Here is a 24,100-nt window from a genome sequence, read left to right on the forward strand (position 1 = left end):
GATTGTGGTCGAAAATATGATGAAAGCAGTAAAGAAAATTAATAAGTATTCCTGTCCTAAGAATAACAACAATTTTTGTTTGCAAACATCAAACGTGAAACACTTTTTGGGTATACTGTTATGTAGCGGATGTTATATAATGCTCAGTGAAATGGGAAAGATGCTTCCGATAAAGGAACAACTTTTGTTCGTCAAACTATGTCATGAAAATAGTTCTTTCATATCAAGCTGTTTTCACATTTTGATGATAAATCTACTATTGATTTAGATAGCTAATGTAAAGTTCGCCTAATTTATAATTTGTTGAATGAAGATTTTCAAAAAATTGAGCATTCAATCATTGTTGAAATGATGGTCTTTTATTTGGAAAAATAGTGATGAAAAATTTACGCAAATAGGAAACTCGTGAAGTTTGGTAGTAAGCTCTCGATAGTAAACTCTTTTGATGGCTACCCCTTCCATTTAATACTATTTCAAGGAGCACAAAAATAGAGGTTTGATTCTGGAAATTGTTTCGATTGTCATAACAGAACTGAAAAGATGAAAATGAAAAGAATTACACTCAGGTAACAACAATTAGTAAATAATACAGTTGTTGATAATTTGCTTTACATTATTAAAAACTCCAGCAAGGCACAAAACATACATTTTTTTGTCTTATAATATTTTTGTTCATCTCAGAAACAAACCACTATTTGCAACGGAAACAGTAAGGGAAATTGGGATGAGAAAATGCCCCTAAGAACCATCCAAAATTTCGAAAATTATGGGATCTAAACATTCACATGAATCAAAAGATCGCAGTTGTTCGTTGAAACGATGACAAAGAAGTATCACTCATGAGCCATTTCGAAGATACAAAGTTTTTCAATATATATATATATATATATATATATATATATATATATATATATATAAAGAATGAAGAATTGAAACAAAAATAAAAAATATTTCAATTTGTACGAGTATAAAAATAATATGGAAACATGATTCATTCATACGTAATACAAAATGGAAACGACCAACTATAATTTCGAAATGCCTTGATGCAGTACTGGATGCTGCTTGGAAAGTATCGAAGCTCTTTGCTTCAGAAGAAGCCTTGACATGTATTGAAGACTGTAGAAAAGTCACTATTGCTAAAATGGGTTTGTGTGTACCTCTAAACATTGCAGAAAAGCAACTGTCTGTTCATCAAAAGGGACTCTTACCATACGGAAGAGCCTTTTGAAGCTGCAGACTGACTACGTTTTAGCAAAAACTTCAGATTGGAAATAACACCGATATAAGTTGAAACATTGTACTAAGAAAAACTGGCAGTTCATAAAAAAGTGTTTTCTACCATTTCACACGTACCAGGAAAGCTCGAGTGAAAAACTAACTATACAGTAGTGGATTGTACCATCGTCCTATTTATAGGACAGCTTGTAAAATGGAAACGAATGCATATTTGGTAATGCTTAAAATTTTATGTACATTCCTGAGATCTCCTTTGTCTGTAATAGTAATTTTTATGAAAAATATTAAGTTTTTCATAATGTGGTAAAATTTGGGCTAAATGAAAATAATTCTGTTAAACCAAACATAGACAATGAGAATGACTATGTTCTCGGGGTGAGGGGGAGAGGGGAGGACTAAAACAAAACAGTTTATTAAATTTTAGAAACACCAGTAATTTTTTATTACATGAGTTCATAATTTAAATTTAAAAATCCTTAACAAGATAACCCCCTTTAAATAAGAATGAAAAGAGGGTGTGTATTAATTTATTCTTATAAGGATGAAAGAAAGCTGTGCGAAGATTTTCGGAAGGAAAAAGAGAGGGGTTTATATTTAATGTGAAAAGATGAGGTTAGTGGAAGATATAAAGGTTTGGTGTGTACCTGGGAGTCCATGACACCATGACATGAACTTTTACTTGGTACAGAATCTGAAAGTGCGAAACGAAGTACGTAGAAAGGGAAATGATTATGGCCAGTTACAAAAATTGTTTGGTGTCTAGACTTAATTTGAGGTTTTAATTTAATTTTGGAGAATAGGTCAAAAACTCTTCTGCCATGATGTTGTTATGGGGAAAGGGGAGATCGGGGGTTCTCCTGTTTTTTTTTTTTTTTTTTTTTTTGAGATTAAAGTTCAAAAAAGGTAATTTTAGACAATCTTCGATGATGTTATGGGAAAATGTTCAAGGGACTTCCGAAATTTTTTCAACCCTAATTTCTGACGCTCTTCAATGATGGGGAGGGGAAGTTTCTAGGTTAGATGCACCGGAAACGCTCTCCTCGAAGTTTTTCGAAGCTGAAATCCCAATTACGCTGTTGTGGGCCATCTTTTATGACGTTAAACTAAGGGCGTTTTTCCGAGAATTCTTAAAAAGCAAAGTATTAAAAACGCACTTTAGGCTAGCTGTGGTGACTAAAAAAATGAAAATATAAGCTTTTGGATCCCTCTCCCCCTCCCCCCCCCCTTTTGGCTACGCCCCAATCTTTATTTATCTATTTATTTTAACTACTGATAAAAGAAAGAATCACCATCCTACAGTTTTCTCTTTCAAAACCATTTAGACTTAGATTTTCCATAGTAAAATTTTCAATTTCCAACCTGTTATTTTTATTTGCTTGAAATGCAAGCTATCTGCGGCCGCAGGTAAAAAAAAAAAATTTGAACTGACCTGATGCTTTGGTGATCTTAAATAACTTTAATGACCATAGGCCTTTTTTTCCACTCTACATTTTATTTTAATTTCATAATCTTTTTCACCTCTTGATAAAGTTTTGTTTCACATTGAAACACTTAGAACACTGGTGTGACTATTTATTTAAATATTTCCAATCTCTCTCGCTGTATTTTAATTTTTCTCCTAGTTAAACCATATTTCAGGAGCCTGAGTATTTTTCTCCACTTGAACTCTGATTTTCAGGATGATATTTTTTATTAAAAAAAATAGGAAAGGTAAATGGTAGAAAGGGTAGGTTTGTCGGCGATCCGAAAGACCCATGTTTTTATTATTATTATTATTATTATTTTAAATGTAATCACTTTCAAATTTAACTGTCCTAACTAAGGGTCTCTAAGGATCTTAAACTGTGGATTTGAATCCTTCGAGGGATACTGAGGGAAACTGAATGCTTCATTTTTCGTAAAGAGGGTTAGAAACGCACATTTTGGAGGTCTTACTTGAATAGTTTTAATAATATAGTATTTTGGATGTTCTAAATTGTGTTTTAAGATTTCATTTTATGTTAACATTTTATTGAAAAATGTCACTTTTTTTGCAATTGCTATGAAATACAATTCATAACCATTGTTAATTAATGTGAATTGTCATTCGTAACTGAAACTGACAATTGGGCAAAAGTAATTTAACTTTTTAATACTGCCAACGTTTTTCTGTTTTTCATTGTATTACTAAAATGAAATTGGCGGCCCCATTTCTGAAAAAGCCCCCCAGGAAAAAGCGTCCCGTAAAAACAAAATTGAGATTGCAAAGATTTTTACCATTTCCGGGGATGAATTGAAATTTTATGCAGCAAATGGTGCACACAAATGAAGGAGTAAGTAGTGGGTAGAGGGTATTTCAAGTTTTGAGAAAAACGCGTTTTAAGTTGCGGTCTTAGGTAGGTTTTCAATGTAAAGTTTTTCTAAATCATGAGAAGTTCCTACCCGGATTACTAGTAGGGGAATGTGGGGCAAAGTAAAATAGTTAAGATGACTGAGTTTTTTCAAAATGAAAAAATCGCAAATCCCTTTTAAAAATTACAGTACAGAAAGAAAAAACATTGTATTCTATTATACAACTTGCGTTGAAACAGTATTTCTTATTTTCGGCAGTAAACTTGAGTCTTCAAAATAAAGTGGAAAAATTTCACTTTTTTTTTCATGGGGCAAAGTGAGAAGTAAAATATTTTTCTTATGTAATATTTTCTTTTCGATTATAAAATATATTTTTGATCAAAAGAATCAGTGAATAAAAGGTTGAATGAATGAATGAAAAGACAATGAAACATAAGCGAATAATTAAATGAATAAATCAGTTAATTATGAAGAAAAATAAACGAGCGAGTAAAGGAAAGATTGAATAAGAAAATAAGTGAATGAATGAATGAATAAGTGAATTACTAAATGAAGGAATGAATTAATTAATAAATGAAAATGTAAGTGATTTATATTAAATGATTGAGTGAGTAAATGAAACAAACTATTTCACTTTGCCCCGTATGTACTTGACTAATTGTACAATTTATTTAAAATACAAATAAGCTTAGTATTAACTAAATCAATGCTGCAATGAATATTAGGGGGTCTCAATTAATGTTTAAAATGTTAACAGCAAGAACTTTATCATTTTATAGTAACAAAAATAATTTTTGACTTACAACAAAATATTATAATCGGAGTATCAATTTTTAATAACAAAATTTTTTAAAAAATACCAAGCACTTTTCATAATGCACTTAAAAGGACAAAATAACTTTTCTGGGTCAGAAAAGACAATTTAAGAACTCCTGTAGTTTTCGAAAATTCCAAGAAAATGACGTCACAAACGAACAAAAGTGCGGCTCAAGTCATGAAGAGAATTTCTTACCATTATCTAGTTTTCAATCATAACTTTGAGTGTTGATACATGCATATTTTTCTTATTGGGAAAGTTTGGTTTGAAATGACTAGAACTGCACTTTTCTTCGTTTGTGGTGTCATTTTCTTGGAATTTTCGAAAACTACAGGAATTCTTAAATTGTCCTTTCTGACACAGAAAATTTATTTTGTCCTTTTGAGTGCATTATGAAAAGAGCTTGGCATTTTTAAAAAAAAATTCTGTTATTTTATTCTTTTTGGTGTAAATGTATTTCAGAAATAGAATAATTTTATCCTCACCAAACTTCACCTTATTTTTTCATATAAATGCTCGGTACTAAAAGGGAAAAAACCTATATAAGTGTCTAAAACTTTAAGCAGTTGGCATTAAAATTTAATCCTTGTTCCTCTCTAGGATTTATGCTGGCTAATTTCATGTTTGCTTCGGAGAAACCTTGATTCATAATTTTCATTATGATTGCTTTTAACATTACGGTTGCAAGGCAACAAAACTTGTAACAATGGGTTTTATTATTTAAACATTTAATAGGGAAATTACATGAAATTTACTGTTTTCCATCCTAACTTCAAATAATAATTTTATTTTAGAATTTTAATTTTCAGCGCTAAGTTGTACGTTCAGATTAAACAAATCATTTAGTGAAATCCCGAAGTCTCTAAGTGGTCTAGTTGCAGAGATATAAGCAAAACCAGGCCTCAGTTTTCTCCGTGACAATCGGGTGAAGTATAATAAAAGTGCTTAAAAGTTGCCTGTATTACCAAATGCTTTAATCTTCTGCGGTATTTTTTTCCTGACTGGAATAGACTACATATGGTACTACATACACTGCTTGACAATTGCTAAGGAACAAGTGATTTATGCAAATTTGTACCTCAACCACCTGGCCAATGGAAACAAATTCAAGTTCAGATGGCGTGGTAGACCAAGACTCGTTATCTGTATAAAAGACAGTGCATACACGCTCAAGCTTCGTACGAAAATTCACCATGTTTGGTTTTTAACAAAAATAGTGCTGGATGTTAAAAAAGGTTTTTCTCTTAAATTCTTTTGGTTGAAATACTTAAGAGTAAAATGTCAGCAAGACATCATTTGAGTATCTACGATCGTGGACGAGCGGTTGGACGACTGGAAGCAGGTCAAAGTGTCACCACTGTGGCTGCTGCAAAGGGTGTATCAAAAAGTGCCATCTCCAGATTAAAGAAGGCCGCTGAAGGTGGAAATGTTTTGCAAAAGCATGCCGGGGGTCGTGGTAGAAGCACCACAACTTCAAATGATAGCTACGTAGCCCTCGTGACAAAAAGGAACAGAAATTTCACTCCTGGACAGATAGCTGCAAATCTAACAACCGCTACCGGTACGCATGTTTCTGCAAGAACCATCTCACGGCGAGTAAATAATGTCGGTTTGTATGCATGGAAGCCCGTACGTTGCAACCAAGTTCAACCACGCCATCGTCGAGAGAGATTACGCTGGTGTAAGGAACATGTTGGTGGGATCATCAAAATTGGTCTAGAGTGATGTTCTCTGACGAATCTTGTTTCAGTGCGACAAGTGATTCTGGTCTCCAACTACTGTAGAGAGAGCGTGGAACACGTTATGCACAAAAATTTGTTTGCGAACGTGATCGGTACGGCCCAGGCGTCATGGTGTAGGCAGGCATCATGCACAATGACAGAACACCGCTTCACATTTTTGAATAAGAAAGCGATACGTCGCAAATGCATTGCAGAGATGTTATGCTGGACCATGTTTGTCTTTTTAGGGGAGCTGTAGGTTCAGACTTTCTCTTTACGGACGACGATACACGGTCATACTGGAGCATTGAAGTGTCAGACACACTGCAAAGTGAAAACATTCTCCGTAAGCATTGGCCTGCTTACTTTCCCGACTTAAATCCAATTGAACTTAGCTGGGAGGCTCTTGGCAGACGTGCTGCGCGAAGAACCGTACCTCCCAGAACAGTACAAGAACTCAAATCCGCATTGAGAGAGGAGTAGGAAAACATCCCCCAAGCACCCCTTTAATAATTAGTGGGGAGTATGGAAAACAGATGTAAATTGTGCTTTAGTGTCCCTGGTAATCATACATCATAATAGATACTCATGTCTCTATCATCCTAACCTAGATCATTTTTTTGTGGTTGTATGAAAATCATTTAAGTAGGATTATTATTTTATTTTTAAGTTTTTACTTCATTGATGCAGTACTATCTGTATTATTTTGTACTTATAATAAAGGCACATCCTCCCTACTAACTATATATTTCGTTCTGTTTCTTTAATCATTATCTATTCATAACTATTCCAAAAAACGTGATTGTTCCTTAGCAATTGTCAAGCAGTGTAGTTAAAACAATACCAGATTGGTGGAACTAAAAGCAGAGTGAATATTTCACCATTTCACTTTGCCCCATGTTCCCCTACTTACTATCTTTTGCCCAAAGACAGAAGAGAGGTTCACCTACCATTGTACTTACTGTTCATAGTCGCGCCGTCCCTATGTGAAAGGTCGTGCGAGGCACGACGGCGCCAGAGTTAAAAAGGCGCCGAGCTCTACCGATCAAAAGTGCTCCAAATGAAGGGAAAAACTAAACTCTAACCAAAAAATAAATTTGAATTCTTCATTATGTTCAATGGTGGCGTTCATGTTACACTGCTTATTGAAACAATTAATCCGTCTAGCTGAAAATCTAAAAGGAAAAATTATTGACTTGTGTCTAAACATGCTGCTCAAAAGCGCAATCTGAAAACAACTGCACTGGAAACAAGTGACTATAATAAATGCATACATTAGCATTCTCCTTCTTAATGTGGAGCCGTGAATGCTATTTCGGTGTGTCTATAGTACACAAGGTTGAGCATACGAGGCGCAAGAAATTTGCTATTACCGATTACCCATTTCGGTTCTTGCGGTTAAATACCTTGTATTATAATTTGTGCAATTTGTAGTGTTTTTGTGATTTTTAATTCGTAGTAATTCTACTTTTTCGTGTTATCATACATACAAAATACGGTAAGCACATTTGCATATTATTTATATCTGAGTAATATTTATATATTGTAGACAATAATTTAGGTTAACTTTTTAGTTTCGAAAAGTAACGACCTGACCATAATTACTCGATTCTCCCACCCCCCTTTATTTCTTAACCTATTTTTGCATTAAATTTTTAAAAATAGCTTTGGGGAGACTATGTATTTGTTTCTGATAATAAATTTAATGCCTTTTTAACGGTTCCGTGTATTAGAATTTTTAATTTTATTGGAAATGATTTCTTTTTTAGGTTTTAAGGAGGAATATCCTCTACTTCAATTTAGAAATCTATTCAGTACTCTGTTGTCATGATTTGACAGGCATAAAACTTTGAATAATTATTTATCAATTACAGATTAGAGAGATATTTTGAGCGGCGTTAACTTTGATATTTAAAATACTTTCTTTCCCAAAAACGCATTAGCATATCAAAGGCAGGGTTGGTCAAACCGGACCCACCACGAAAAAAAACTAGTATGTTGTGGCCATCACGAAACTTTCTTCTATATTTTTCCTTTTTCTGAACCCTCCCCATGCTTGACGAGGAAGCAATATTTCTAACAAAAACAAAATTACACATGCAAAAACTTTACGACCATCCCAATGTCTGAATTATTGTAAAAACAAAACAAAGAGCGAAAATTGAAAGTTACTTTAAAAGCCTTACTTGAATTAATTACAAATATTTTATTTATAAACAAACATAAGATGGCAACAGTTAAAAATTTTAAATCATTGAGATAATATTCCCGATATGCTCGTGGTCTCAATGTCCTCCAAGTGAAACGATACCTCTGGGGGTGCTAGTACCAGGTAGCTATTAGCTCTTGGACTAGTTCTAAATTCTCATTAACTGTTCGATCCGGTGATGGTGCTGCCATCTATCGGTATATAAAATAATGGAGGCAAGGCACTTTGTATGCAGTCCTCGACATAAATACAGTTGTAGTCAGTTGTGACTCTTGAATAGAATATTCCCGATCATTTCCATACAATTAAAATCACGAGAAATACGCAGACGACAATCTATTACGATTTATCTTTCTTATTGTTGCATTAATAAAACTATTTTTATTCGCAAAAAAAAAAAAAAAAAAAAAAAAATCAACACCTCTTGGAGCGATTGGAGTCAAAATTGAACCAAAGCCTGTTTACGTATGGATTCACATATATTCCAAGTTTCAACCAGAACGTAGCATTACTTCTTGAGATAGGGCACTCACAATGGAAAAAAAGAACGGGCGATTGCGCTACCCCCTTTTTAGCTGTTGACACCAAAATAAAATCAGCTCTTATACCCACTAAGGGCTACTTGTCAAAAAATTTTTGTTTGATTCCGTTCGTTATTTCTTGAGATACAGCAGTCACAATTGACGACAAAAAACGTTCTATAACTCAACCCCCCGTTTGAGCTATTGACACCAAAATTGAATCAGCACCTGCTCCTGTTAGGGGCAACATATGGACCAAATTTTGTTTGATTCCGCCAGTTACTTCCTGAGGAATAGCAAGCACGCGTAACTCAAAAAACGTCCCATTGCTCCACCCCCCTTGGAGGAATTCGCGCCAAAAACCAATGGGCACAAGTTCACATAGGGGCACATACAGTGGCTCCCAAAAGTGTTCGTACACTTTGAAATTTTTTAGAAAAACCAAAATAACTCGAAACTGAATTCGAATATGAAATTCAATATTTTTTCACATCATTCCTATGTCATTCTAAATACAACCCATTGGTTTTTTCAAAATATTGACGGATCTTCTTTTTGAAATGGGTCAGAAAGCGAAGAGACAGAGAAATAACACGCCACAAAAGTCATCGTACACTCAAATATTTTCGAATAAATTCATGATTAAAATTATCATATGCCATTTTATTAATATTTTTGCATTGTGTTGACCCTTATAAGTCATTTGACTTTAATTTTTTGTTTATTTATTCCTTAATATTGTGCTTATTACTGTAAAATGGCTGGTATTCGTAAAAAACCGCAAACACCATTCAAAATTTGAATTTTTTTTCCCACAGTAGTGGTAAATTGGTTTGAAATGACTCTAAATTAGTTAATTTATTTGTTTGTATAGTAAAGTGCTTGATAAAATGCTTTCAAGAAAGGAATCGGACCGAAAAGAAGGTAAGAAAAGGTCAACCAGCAAAGTTGACAAAACGTGATCAAAGATTTAAAGTTAAAAAAATTATGAAAAATACACATTTGAGTGCCGTAAAAGTTTCTGCAGAGTTAAATGAAACATTTTACATTTAATTTTCACCTAAAATTGTTCGCCAAGTTCTCTGATTAGCTGGATTAAATGGGACCTCTTCCCGCAGAAATTTTCTTGGTCGTGCGAAAAACAGAAAGCTTACGCTTTTCGTCGAAAAATCAATGATAAATAAGCTAAAAAAGTTTTAGAATCACGTCTTACTTACATATAAAAATAAATTTAACATTTTTGGTTAAATTGTTGTGTAACTGTAAGTAGAAGAAAAAATTAGGAACTTAATCTTAAGAACTTATTTGGATCAGTTAATCAGGACGGTGGAGGTGTTCTAGTGTGAGGGTGCATATCAGCATCAGGACTTGGTAGTTTGTAATTTTTTGATAAAATAATGAATCATGCTGTTCCTTTAAATATTTTAAAAACCAATTTTGAACTCTTAGCCAAAAATTTGGCTATTGGAAACAACCTTGTTTTTTATCAAGATAACGATAAGAAGCACACGGTTTTCAACGTTTGCGTCTAGTGCCTCGAAAATTATCCTAAAGTTTAGAAAATACCTCCTCAATCTCCAGATTTTAACTTAATGTAACGTATTTAGAGATATCTGGAGGCTAGATTACAAAAATAGGGCTTTAAAACGAAAATAGAGCTAGAAACATTAAGACTCGAAGTGTGGATGAACACTAACTCAGAAATTACGCAAAAAAAAAAAAAAAAAAAAAAAGAAAGAAAAAGAATGAAATCTATTCCCAGACGTTTAAAAGGTGTTATGAATACTGTATGATATTCTACTAATTAATAACTTAATCAAAAGTTAAATTATTCAATAATATATAGACATTTTATAAAGTGTACGAAAACTTTTGTGAGATGAAATTTCCGGCACTTTTTGGTTTTTGATTTTTTAAAAATTAAGTTTTAATATTTTTTAAAAACTTTTCATGCAGTTTTGTTAAAAATTGATCATAGATCTTATAATTAAATACCCATTCCGAAATATTAATTCTAAACAATGGATTGGGGCTCATTTCGTTGAAAGTCGTAGGTGTACGAAGACTTTTGGGAGTCACTGTATGTGTACCAAATTTCGTTCAATTTCATAGAATAGAAGAAAGTAAAAAAGGCCTTTTTTTGGGCAGGCATACTTGAAAAAACTCACTATCTCGATGAAGTGGGTTTTTCATAATTTTCTACATTTTGGAACATTTACTTCAGAAACAAACTAAATATTGATCAATACGAAGTCCAGAAATAGACATCTTGCTTTCTGGACAGTATATGAAATATTAGAAATTTAAGCTGCGTAATAGCCGTTTCTCTCTCTCTTTTTTTTTTTTTTTTTTTTTGAAGTACTTATTAGACTAAAAAATTAACAATAACTACTTCAATCATATTCCAAGATTTCTTTTCTTTTAATTTTGGGGGTAAAATGCTTTTATTAAATGAAACTGGCCTCCTCTTTTTTAACAGCAGCTCAATGCAAGCTTTCCAAGAGAAAAAGTTCGATTTCAAAAGTTAATTTCGATCGCCCCTCCCTTACATACGCCCTTACTTGAAATAACCTCGAGACATGAAGTAAAAACGTACACTGCGTTCCAACTTACAGATTGTTTTTCTTTGGTTAAATTAAATGCCAAACGTATTTTTTTCCATATTACATTTGTCTACAAATCCTAACCCCAGGTGTTAACTATGTTTTGCCTAAACGTTACTGCATAAAGGCGCTCAAGAGACATTTGCACGATGTCGCCAATCAGGCTTGGCGCGGGCCTGGTACTGTTCATCCCCAAATTTTTAATTTCGGCACTTACATACCTCTCACTGACTCAAATGAGGTCACGCTTTGAAGGGGCTCGTAAAATTTTGTAACAAATGGGAGGGAGGGGGGTAGCAAGAAATGTTACATCACATTTTTTCAATAAAAATATGCTTATGAAAAACAGCGTGACACGTAATAAACGGGGGGGGGGGATGTAAGGCGAAGTGTGACTTTGTGGCAAGAGGGGAGGTGGATCAAGGTTTTTTGAAACAAAGTATGGCATCATTCATGAACCGTCTGGAATTATAGAATATCATTATTTTTGATTAGTTAAAAAATCGTTCAGTATACTTTAAAAATTATTATTCATTTCATTTTTTAGAAGAACTAAGTAAGAAACGGTTTTGTTTGCAAGTTTGTTGTAATACACGTATTTCAGGATTACAAGGAGCCCAGAGGCAACTGGCTCGCTAGCTTATTGGACTTTTTTTTTCTTTCTTTTTTTACATTTTAATTTATTTGTGCTTTCTAACGTAATCGCCATAGTTTTCTTTCTTTCGTTTTTTTTTTTTTTTTTTTTTTTTTGCTCTCTCAAACCTCCGTGCAACTTCGTTTTTCTTCCCCTTCTGCTCCCTTACACAAGAACTCCGGCGGGTTTTCTTTTGTGCTCTTGTGCGCCTTGGTTCAAAAACAACAAACTCATTAAATTATGTTTCAAAGTTTTTATAATAAAAATTGAAAATATATCAGTTTTGAACTGCACTGAATGCTGTTACTTTGACAAATGTTTTAGTGTAACTAAATAAAGCTAAATAATTTAAAATTCTGTCGCTATAAAACCTTCATACAGTAATAGGAATACGTAAGATTCATATTTTAATTGATCAATCATTACTGATTCATTGTATTGCATTCGTGCCTACTTAATTGTTAGTTGTCAGTACAATTATCTGTCATTTCTTTGTTGTTCTTTTCTAGGGCCAAAGAAAAGAGCGAGCGATCATTGGAGCATTTTCTGCAATTTTGCGAGAAATTGAAATTACCAGGTTACTTTTGCTGTTGTCTCTGAAGGTAAGATTCCTTTTATCTTGAACAGTTATTCTTAGGGACTGTCCACAAATGATGTCACGCTTTGAGAGGGGTTTGGGGGGAGGGTCCGAGGAATTGAAGACTGAAATTGGAAAGCGCATTAAATGCCCCTCCCCCCCATTTTTTTTTCTTTTTTCGTCAAAATGAAGTAAATGCCAATCATTTCACTGTGGCAAACTATTTATGTGTCTATCCTCCCTAAAAGTAGTTAAAATAACATTGTTAGGATCCTCCAGTGATGTAAAAGTTAGCGCCCGAGCTGTGGAGAGCTCAGTAAGCAGGGCTCGATTAAGATGTCTAGGGGCCCTAGGCCAAACCCTTTTTCAGCCTCCCCCCCCGTAATCAAACATTGCCGTTTTTCGTTAGGTAAAGCAATGTAAGCCATTAGCAGAAGCAATTTTAGCCATTTGGGGGCCCCTAAAGAGCGGGGGCCCCCAAAAGACCAAGGCCTAGTTGGCCTATTCAGTAATCAGGCCCGGTCAGTAAGTGCCACTGAAGTCTATTGAAGGTTACTTATCTTGGTTAATCCAAGTCAGTGGTTGGAAAAAATACATTTTTTTTGTAGCGAACTACAACTACATTGTTACTAATGTAGTTAACTACAACTACAAGTACTTTTTTTTTAAATGTAGCAACTACAAACTACTATTGAAATGTAGTCGCTACTTCGCTACTTTTCAAAAAATAATTAAATAAAAAGCATACACACTAGGGCGTCCCACAAAAAAGGAAAGTCGATTTTTCAAGTCGCATACCCTCCTATATTTTTTCTCCTATGTCAAAACAATTATGAAAAAAAGTTTCGCATGATTTGAACTGCCGATTTGAAGTATAAACCAGCGTCTGAAAGTATAAACCAGCTTTTGTATGTTAGGCCAAATAGAAAAAAAAAAAAAAAACTTTTTAGAAACTGGAAATTTCTGTTGATAAAACACAGGGGTAGAAGTGACCGACTTGTCACATATAGGACATTTTCCACAAAAAATATAGGACAAATATAGGACACATTATATGAATAATTTTGCTATGAAAAAAGAAATAATACATATCAATGTTTTTGTTTCAAAAAAAAAAAAAAAAAACTCAAACAAAATTATAACTTAAATCTTGAATGACTTTTCTGTAGTTGAAAGAATAATTTTTGAAAAAAGTGTACTTTATAGACTAAATAACTGAACAAAATTTAAACAAAGCTGATTTTTATTTTTCTTCCTCATTCATGACCCAAGTACAAATTCCAATATTATTTGATTTTATATCTAAACTGAACCTTTTACCACTTCTATTAAGAACAAACGGAGGTTGAGGAGGATCCTCCTGACGTTTTTCATAGTTTTCTTTACGCTTGAATGTTTTAACATGCTGCCTCAAATGGTTGCAAAATGACAAACAGTTGCAAAAATGGCAAAAAGCGGTAAAATCATATTTTCCTTTAGTGCACATGCACCAAAAGTTGTACAATTAATGTCCTCCTGATTCAACCACTCCACACGAAATTGTATTAAGCGATGCGATTTCGCCATTATAATTCCACTTAATACAACAAACTACGTTTTGACGTCATAAGGAACTAACATTCGATGATCCCAAAATTTTACGAAAAGAAAAGATTGCAAGAAGAATATTAGAAAATTCCAATTAGAAAATGCACTGAACACAAAAATATACCAACGATTTGATTTATGGTAACACACATTGGGGTACTATATAGCTATTCTCAGCGGAGAAGATTTTACCTCTAATAATCCACAACCTTTTTCCATGTTTTATTTCCAGGACAATACACATGAAAGATGTACATTACATAGGAATAAAACAACACTCATGGCTACAGACGGGAATCGAACCTGCGCCTCTCTGCTTACAAAGCAAGTTGGCGCAACCACACGGCCACCAAGGCCCCTATACCAACAAAAACGAAAACCCCCATGATGGAAAACAAAACAAACGGCTGTTGCCCCCCAAACGCAAAATTCTAAAACCAACTTCAGACTTAGTTCTCGAAACTCCACCAACTATAGAGTGATGTCACATTGCTGTAGCCAATGAGAGAAGATGCCTGTTGCAGAATTTAGTCAGTTGCGTTTTTTAATTTGAAATTCGTTCGGGCACGTACTTTCAGCGAAAAATCCGATGTCAGAAAGTTTATTTACTGTTCTTTGTAAAAGATATATAGGGTAAAAAAAGGGAATATAGAAAATATAGGACATTTTTGAAAAATATAGGAAATATAGGACAATTTTGATGCTTTTTTTGAAAATATAGGAAATATAGGAGATATAGGACTACTTCGACCCCTGTAAAACATTGCCTCTCTATACTCCCATACCCCAAATGTAAAACAAAAACAATCATTCAAATTGAAAAACATTTAGATATCCTACAATTGGCCTCAAGTTCATTATTTTCTTCAAAAAATTGATTTTTTTTTTCTGACTATCTTTTAAAAAATTACATATAAATTTCAATAAAATATCAAGTTCGAAAATTATTAACAAACATATTTTCAAATCAACATTTGCAAATGTGTATATATATATATATATATATATATATATTAAATGAAACATAGCTTAACCTTGAAAATTTTTTTTTTTTTTCAAGCGTAATTGTTGAACACGTGTCACTTGAAAAAACTTTTATTTTCGAGATGGACCGGGCAACGCAGCAAGTACTTTGTTAAAATTTGTAGCTTTCAGATTTGCATCATCTCTAGCTTTCAAAGCAATACAAACAAATATTGTGTCCACACACGTGTGCAAGCTTGACTTAAGCGGGTACTGACTTTTTTTTTTAAATATGCATGTCTTGTTTTTGAAAACTTTGAAATTTTTAACAATAACACTCTGTTGTATTTCACTATTTTTTATTCTAACTCATATTTCTTTATATTTCAGAGCACCATGTCTCAAAATACCTTTACACTTTTGAGATTTGTGCACGCCATTAAAAGTGACAATCTCAGTGATGTCCGCGCAATTCTGCAAAGAGAACCGACTCTTATTGACCAGATGCTTACAAGAGGCCATCGCTACCAGGTAACTGCCTTACACTTGGCTGCCAAGCTGGGATTGAAGGAAATGGTTCACGAGTTTCTTGCCAAAGGTGTTGACATCCGTCTTCAAAACAGTATGGGATCTACACCCCTTCACTGCGCCCTTGGTGACGAAGCTGAGGCTGTCGCAACAATCCTTGTTGATTTGGACAATAAAAACGACATTCAGGATGCGGATGGCTACACTCCTTTGCATCTGGCCGCAATGAAGAACTACGTAGGGATAGTGAAGAAACTCCTGGCGGGAGGGGCCAATACCAGTCTCAAAAGTATTAAGGGCGAAACGCCCCTCCACAGAGCTATTGTCTGCTATGCTCAAGACGCAGCAGAAGTCCTGGTTAATCACAGTGAAAATGACTTACAGAACTCGTACGGCGAGACTCCCTTGCATTTAGCTGCAGAAAGGGGATATCTAGGAGTTGTAAAAAAGCTGTTGGCTGCAGGGGCCAATACCCGTTTCCAAACTTTTCTCGGCACCACGCCCCTCCACTATGCCCTTGCTCTCAGTGAGGACGAAGCTGCAGAACTCATACTGGATTTTGACAGCGAAAATGACATTCCGGACACAAATGGCGAGACTCCCTTGCATTTTGCAGCCGAAAAAGGATTTTTGGGAATCGTGCAGAGGCTGCTGGAATCAGGAGCTGATATCCGTGCCCAAAATGCATCTGGCCAAACTCCCCTGCACAGCGCTATTCTAGCTGAAAGGTCGTCTGTAGCAGAATTTCTCGTCGATTTGGACACAGTTAATCACGTTACAGATTGCTATGGCTGGGGTCCCTTGAATTGGGCGGTACGGAAACAACTTCCAGAAGTAGTGAGGAAGCTATTGTTCCATAACGTGCACCCGCACACAAAGGAAGCCAGTGGAATAGAGCCACTCTGGATTGCTCTGCAACTTGGAAAGAACGAAATTGTTAGATTTATACTTTCATCATGCGCCTTGAGAGGGATTGCAATCGACTGGAAAGATTTGACCCTTGATGCTGATACCATGCAGTACGGCATTAAGCTACTAGGTGCAATTAATGTCGAGATTCAGCGGATGCGGGAGACAAAGCTGCCCAAAACTAGAATTTCCTACTATGACCTGGCCAGGGTGTCGGTGGACAAGGTGGCACGATACCTCTACAACGAGAACATTCAAAACATTTTGTATCAGGATGCGTTTCAGGACTTTCCAAACTATGCGAGCCTGATTTCCTTCAAAGTGCAGAAGGCCGAAATAAGAAAGAATCTGATCGATCAGAGTCTTGAGGGCTTTGCTATCTTGAATAGAAATTGGCCTCCTCTGTCAAGAATCTGTGTCGATATTGTTATACATTATTTGAGCGAAGAAGATTTGCAAAACTTTGTTGAAATTCTTTAGCTTAGTCTCTAAAACTTATTTTTCACTGATATTGTAAGATGTATTGCATAAGTTGCGTCAATTTATATAGGGCGTATAGCTTTTAAACATCATACTGAGGCAGGCATGATGAAATCCATTTTCATGATTTGGACAAAGAAAGTGCAATACGCAAAACGTGTATCAAATCATTATTGTGTTATAATAGTATGAAATATGTATAATAATATAATAGCAGTAAATGCGTACTGCATTGTTCATTCTTGATTAGACTCAATAAAAAAAAATCTATATACATTTTTTTTCTTTTAACCACATAACGTAATTAACATGCATTATACCCAAATTGTCTTTTAGAACAAATTGAAAGCCACGTTAATATTCGCGACGACTTCCTAAAAATAAATAATCAGCTCAAGTTCACATCCTCATATAGTTAATAGACAATGATTGAGTCAACCCGTCACTTGAACTCGATCCGGTAACTTCACTGTTTTACTGGTAAGACTCATTTCAGGGGAATGAAGAAACAAAAAAATGGTCAACAATGAACGCTACCTACTGGAGTTTAGGGTTAATCCACTGGAGTTAGGATAACAATTTCAACTATCAAAATATCACCAAACATGCAATGGCTTCATCCAAATGTAGAAGAGTAGAAGTAATTTTCAACTGCCATACCTTGACGGGCAACTTTCACTTTCTTTAAGAAAGTAAACGAATAAAAGCACTTCAATTACAAATAAGTAAATAAAATCTATGATTGGACACTAAAATTAACCAGAAGAAAGCATAAATAAATGTGAGTAAAATATGAGGTTTTACAATATTGAACTTAAAAAAATCAACAATGCAATGCAAAAAAAAAATAATTCAATTCCATCATTTTTAATCTAAAATGGTCTCAAATATTGCCTTTACAAATTAATGCATTACACCCCCGGCTAAGCATTTCTCTAGGAAATCATTATAGGACTTATAAAGACAAGCAAATTATTCCACAAATATACTTAACTCATTGGTACAGATAGTTGAACTTCTTTTAAAATTATGCAGTAAAAATATGAATATTTTATTAGTCATTTAGAGTAACTTTGATCTACAATCTACTTTTAACTGGCTGAATCATATTTTAATCATGCTATGGCATCATCAGCATAAAACTTATGAAAATACCCCTAAAAAAATTGCATAGTTAAATAAAATTAGGAAAAAAAAACAAACAAACTTAGAGGTTTATTTATATGATTAGGGCTAATTCCGTGCATGAAAAAAGCGGTCAATTTAGACAGGTGGTCAACTTTACAGAATTTACTGTATTTAATCGGCTTTTAGCTCCACCTATCTGGTATTATTTTAACTACATAGTACCATATGAGTTATTCTAGTCAGGAAAAAAATACCGCCGAAGATTAACGCATTTGGTAATACAGGCAATTTAAAAAAATGGATACTCATATTGTAATATTTTGTTGTAAGTCAAAAATTATTTTTGTTACTATACAATGATAGTTTATGTTATTAACATTTTAAATATTTATCGAGACCTCCTAATATTCAATGCAGTATTAATTTAGTTAATATTAAGTTTATTAGTTTTTTAAATAAATTGTACAATTAGTCAAGTACATACGAGGCAAAGTGAAATAGTTTATTTCATTTGCTCACTCAATCATTTATATAAATCACTTACGTTTTCATTTATTAATTCATTTATCATTCCATCATTTAGTAAATCACTTATTCATTCATTCTTTTACTTGCTCATTTATTTTTCTTCATATATTAATTGATTTGTTCATTTAATTATTCGTTTATTGTTTCATTATCTTTCAATTATTCATTCAACCTTTTATTTACTGATTCATTTGATCAAAAATATGTTTTATAATCGAATAGAAAATATTTCATTAGAAAAATATTTTATTTTTCACTTTGCTCCATGAAAATAAAAGTAAAAATTTCACTTTTTTTTAAAGACTCAAATTTACCGCCAAAAATAAAAAATACTGTTTCAACCTAATTATTATTATAAAGTAGAATAGTGTTCTTTAAGAACTAATTTTCAAAACGAATTTCCGATTTGTTCATTTTGAAAAAATTCAGTCATCTTAACCATTTCACTTTGCCCCACATTCCCCTACTTTTTCTGAAACAGGAACATTCTTGATAGCTACTTGGAAAATATTGAGCACCCATCATGCTGATTTATTTAAAGTAATAAATTGGATCTCTCAAATTGCCATTTTGGTTATCTATTAACAAATTATGGTGGAAATATCGAAATTTTCACCGGAAATCCGGAATACATAACTTTAAAAAATCAGGAACTCCATGAAAACGTTAAACCCTTGATCTTTCTATGGAATTTACAAATGGACAAATATACAGTGAACAATTAATAATGATGAAAAATGCTTCGTTTTGTAAGTAAAATAAAACCACCGTTAATAAAACAGAAATCGCCAAGAAAATACTTCACAGTCTACTTGATAATTTAATGAGCCTTTGAATCCCATCAGCTTTAAATACCTACTGGATAGCCTAAAATAATGTTTTTAATACTTCAGCTACGAAAAAGTATTGAAAGAAAGTCCCTAAACTCTCTTAAGTTCACAAAAAAAATTCTAAATTTGTGTTTTAACACCCAAGTTTCGGAAAATTTCAAAGAGCATAACTTTTAGCTCACCCAATCCCCTCAGAGGTCAGAAAACTCCCCCTCCCACCCCTTAAGTCGCCCACCCTATAGATTTTCTAAAACAGTATTCTTACATACTTCAACAATGGAAATTTTTCAGGGGATATCCACGCAAACCTTAACTTTACAAAAGATAACAGCTTAAAACTGTTTTTAAACCACTCATTTTGAAACATTTCTGGGAAGAGAGAATCCCTGTACACCTTCCCTTACTTTAACCAGAGATGGCCTAAATTTAAAGTTTTTAAACTTCAGTTTCCAAAATGTTTCGCGAGAGAGCCTTAGAATCACCATTTCTTTCAATCATGCACCAAAGTTAGCTAAAACAGGGCTTCAAATACTTCAGCTTCAAAAAATGTTTGAGAGAGAACTTTTAACTCTTTCCCCTCCTAATTAACCAAACATAGCTTCAGTCTCAAACATTTCTTTGGAGAGAGCCCACAAAACAAATGTAGCCTAAAATTCAGTTTCAATGGCTCAAATTCGATAAAAAATTTTCAAGTTAGAGCAGTTGAAGAACTTCCAAGTTCACTAAAGACTGCCTAAATTTGCCTTTTGAAGAATCCAGCTTCGTAATTTTTTCAAAAAACCACCTATTAAAGGCAGCCTAAACTTTTTAAAGACTTCAGTTTCTTTCAAAACAATCCAAGAGAAAGAGAGAAATTCTGAACCCTTCCCTTAATTATCCAAATTTTTGAAAAATTTGTCTGAAATTGCAATTCTCTGACTTTGTCTTCTGAAAAAAAAATTGAAATTTTTTCAAGTCCCCCCCCTCCCTCTCCTGGGATATCCTTTGTTTAAACTAATATTTTCAATTTTCATTTTATTTCTTTAAAACATTCATGCCTCCCTTGAAATTCATCTACGCCCCTACAGGGCATTAAGAACCATTGGTATACAGGAATTTATTTTGGAAGGGTCCTAAAGCAAATATGAGAGCTTTCTAAATTTAAGTTTGAAGATATGAAAACCGCACTCACAATGGAGAAGATTAAAATTTATTTTGGGAACAGCAAAAGCCCCTTCGGCGGCTCCCCCCTTAAATGCACCCTCGTTGTACCTTGACAGCTCCCATGCTATATTAATTTTTTTTTCGTTTAACTTATTAGTTTTTAAAGCTCATAATAACCACATCAGAAAGTTCTCTGAATATTTTCAGATATTTTGTTATGGAGTACTTAAATGGTCACACCGCTGCCTTACAAAATGAAATAAAAGAAAACCACATAACAAAAATTATGATTTCTTTATTCTTTGTTCAAAAAAATATACACTTTACATTATAACGTTACAGATCAAAAATAATCTTTAAAATGATTATGACAAAGAAGGATAATCTTCTGGAAGCAGTAAATGAACCCTGCAGATTGGGCAGTCACTTTTCTTGTTCAACCATTCACGAATGCACTAAAAGCAAAATAAAAAAAATTGTGTACAACATATAAAATTAAATCCTTCACTTATTCCTAGCTGAGTTGGGGCAATTTGAATGTGGGGCACAAACTGACTTCAAGAGCCCTAAAAGTTCATCCACAAAGGATATCACGTTTTGAGAAGGGGAATTTCGCGAAATTGTGACAAGGGTGGAGGGAAGAAGTAACAAGAAGTGCAGCATCATGCATTATGGTTGGTTTAAAAAAAGTAATAGGTTTATGTAATATAGAGTAACATTTGACAAGGGGAAGGGGGTGAAATATGTAGAAAAAAAAAGTTTGACATCCTTTTCAGATAGTCCTTAATTTTGCATTATTCAGTCTGATTAACTTCACTCAGTGTGAAACAGCAGCTTAGTTCACATGGTAAAAAAAGGTCATCTTCACTCTCTTAGAAGGTCTGTGAAAGGCATGTTTTGTACGCAAAATTGGAATTTTTTTTTAAGGGATAAAATATGCCTTTTCAAGGACTACTTAAGACTATTTGAAACAGTTCACTTCTTACAATAATAAAATAAATGCCAATTTGGTTACAGCGCACATAAAAGTTTAAGCATTAGACAAAAGCTTTTTCAGCATACTGTAAAAGCTTAAAAATCTCTTTAATAAATGGGCAGTAAGGATCACACTAGCTACCACTGACCTAAAATAATAATAAAAGGAAAATATTTAAAAATTAAAGATTAATGTAGTATAAAAAGTAATTAAAAAAAAACTCGTAAGTAATTTCAAAATTTTGCAGCATTGAGCTATCAGGAACAAGGGCGTACTTGAGGGGGGAGCAGAAGGAGCCTTAGCCATTACGAAAATACTTCCAAAAGCATTCACTGAAAATAAGGATTCCTTAAGCTTAAATTTGGAAACTTTTCACAATATTTAGCTTGGGCCACTCCCAAAATAAATATCTATATACACTCCTGATCAAGATACATATGAACAATTCTCTCAATGCTAGTTTGCTTAATATATAAGCAATGACTTTTAAGTCATGATTATGCATAAAGCTTTGGCGCATAATATAATACATTGTTTTTAGTTGCATGCAATTTAAGAGTGCCAAAAGTTGAAGCTGCTGATTTGGCAAATAACGATGCTGATTGTAGTACACAATTATTTAATAACTCAATCAAATTAAAAAATAATTTGATAAAGTAAAATAAAAAAAAAACAGCATATAAGGAACATTTGTTCAAACAGCTACCCATTTTCAAAATAATCGTAAAATTTACAAGGTGAAAAAAGGATTGAAATCTCAAACACTGCATGCAATTTTTCGGCGAAGCATGAGCTTGATAGTGAAAAGTTACCAAAAATAAGAATTTTACTAAATGTGTTGTTCATTGTGAAAGTTAAGTGGAAGTCTTAAGTTAATGCCCTCAATGTACTAAATTTGAAGCAGGTTTTTCAAAAATAAATAAATAAATAAATAAAGATTTTTTTAAATTTTTTTTTAATTTCAAAGAAGGATAAAAAGATACATTTAACAGTTTTTAAAGCACTTGAAAATAAAACATTTTATTGCAAGCAGTTTTCAAAGGTCTTTTAAAAGTGTACAAACCATGAAAGAAACTTTAACTGCTGAACACTAAGTTGCTGATCCATCACAACAGAAGTTGTGAACTAAAAGTTATTTTTTAGGTAGATCATGCAATGCAGGCCAGGACTCCTTTATTAGAAGACATTGAAATATTGGTTTACAAACAAAAAGACTGGGGGTACTTTAGTATTAAATTTGTACATATAACTTCATCCGTGTTGGAACAAAAGAGACATGGAGGAGCAGATCTATAAATGAAGGAGATCAAAAAAAAAAAAAAAAAAATTCAACACTGTTTGGGACAGCAACAACTTTATTTTGAAGGGAAAACAGGTGGTTCCAATGCCGACACATCTTTACATTGTAATACCATTGTAAATATATATATTAAAATTTAATAGTTCACATGAATAATTTTTCTATATCAACTCATGTAAATATATAAAAAACATTAAACCAAAATTAAGATTTGTAACGAAAATTGTCCAATGAAGAATCAAATTATTTTAAAATGATCATGTAGCACATTTCATCAGTAATGCGTACAACTAAGACATTTTTTATTTAGTTGAAATAAAAATTTTAAATCATATTTCATTCTGGCATTCCGTTAAGAAGAGGTTTAGCACTACAACACTGATAATGGAGTCTCACAACTTCGATGCAATACTAATTTGAATGGCAATTGAGATAGGAGAGCTAAGAAAGCAAAATAGTATTTAATCCTTCTATTGGCAAGCCGAGTATACTAAGGTTTGTCTATGGAGTTTAACATTAAAGGGATGTGGTCCTGTAGCTAGGAGGGTTAAACAAGTTATAATGAATAAGTTACAATAAGATTAGTGACATTATAAGAACAAAATTGCTACATTTAGGATGGCTATGCATATGTTCAGCACCTTTCATATTAAAAAAAAAAAAAAAAAAAAAAAACACACACACACACACAATCCATTTTTCAAATAAATTTCAATATTTCTCATTGGTTATGTTTGAAAGCTACATGAAAAAAAAAAGAAAAAAAAAAGGCTACACAGTTCCTAATCACAGTAAGCCACAAATATACTTTTCTTGTGTATAAAAGAGATTTTTTTTAAAAAATCTATTAATATACAAAATAAAACCAACCTTCAGTTTGCATGAGTTAGGTCAACTCACTGGCAATTAAACGAAATGGATACCACAAACATAGCTACATTTAGGATGGTCATTAGAAATGTGAAATTATCAAGATTGTAACAGTTACAGCTTATTCAGCTGAACATTTTAAAAGGACAATGTTCAGATTCTGAAATTTAGTTTTAGCTTGCCCAATAATTCTAAAACTAAAATAG

The 24,100-nt window shown here is 33.3% G+C and overlaps 1 protein-coding gene across 1 annotated transcript in view; it reads right to left on the reverse strand.

Moving 5' to 3' along the window:
* Positions 1 to 21,027: 21,027 nt before the first annotated feature.
* The window catches only part of LOC129226690 (uncharacterized), an 89,775-nt gene continuing 86,702 nt past the window's right edge, over positions 21,028 to 24,100 (reverse strand). Inside the window, exon 29 of the mRNA XM_054861320.1 lies at positions 21,028 to 21,203. Within this exon, the coding sequence (XP_054717295.1) occupies positions 21,114 to 21,203 (90 nt within the window). The 3' untranslated portion in view covers positions 21,028 to 21,113. The remainder of the gene's footprint in view (positions 21,204 to 24,100) is intronic.

Source organism: Uloborus diversus, chromosome 7 (assembly GCF_026930045.1).
Source record: "Uloborus diversus isolate 005 chromosome 7, Udiv.v.3.1, whole genome shotgun sequence".
NCBI lineage: Eukaryota > Metazoa > Arthropoda > Arachnida > Araneae > Uloboridae > Uloborus > Uloborus diversus.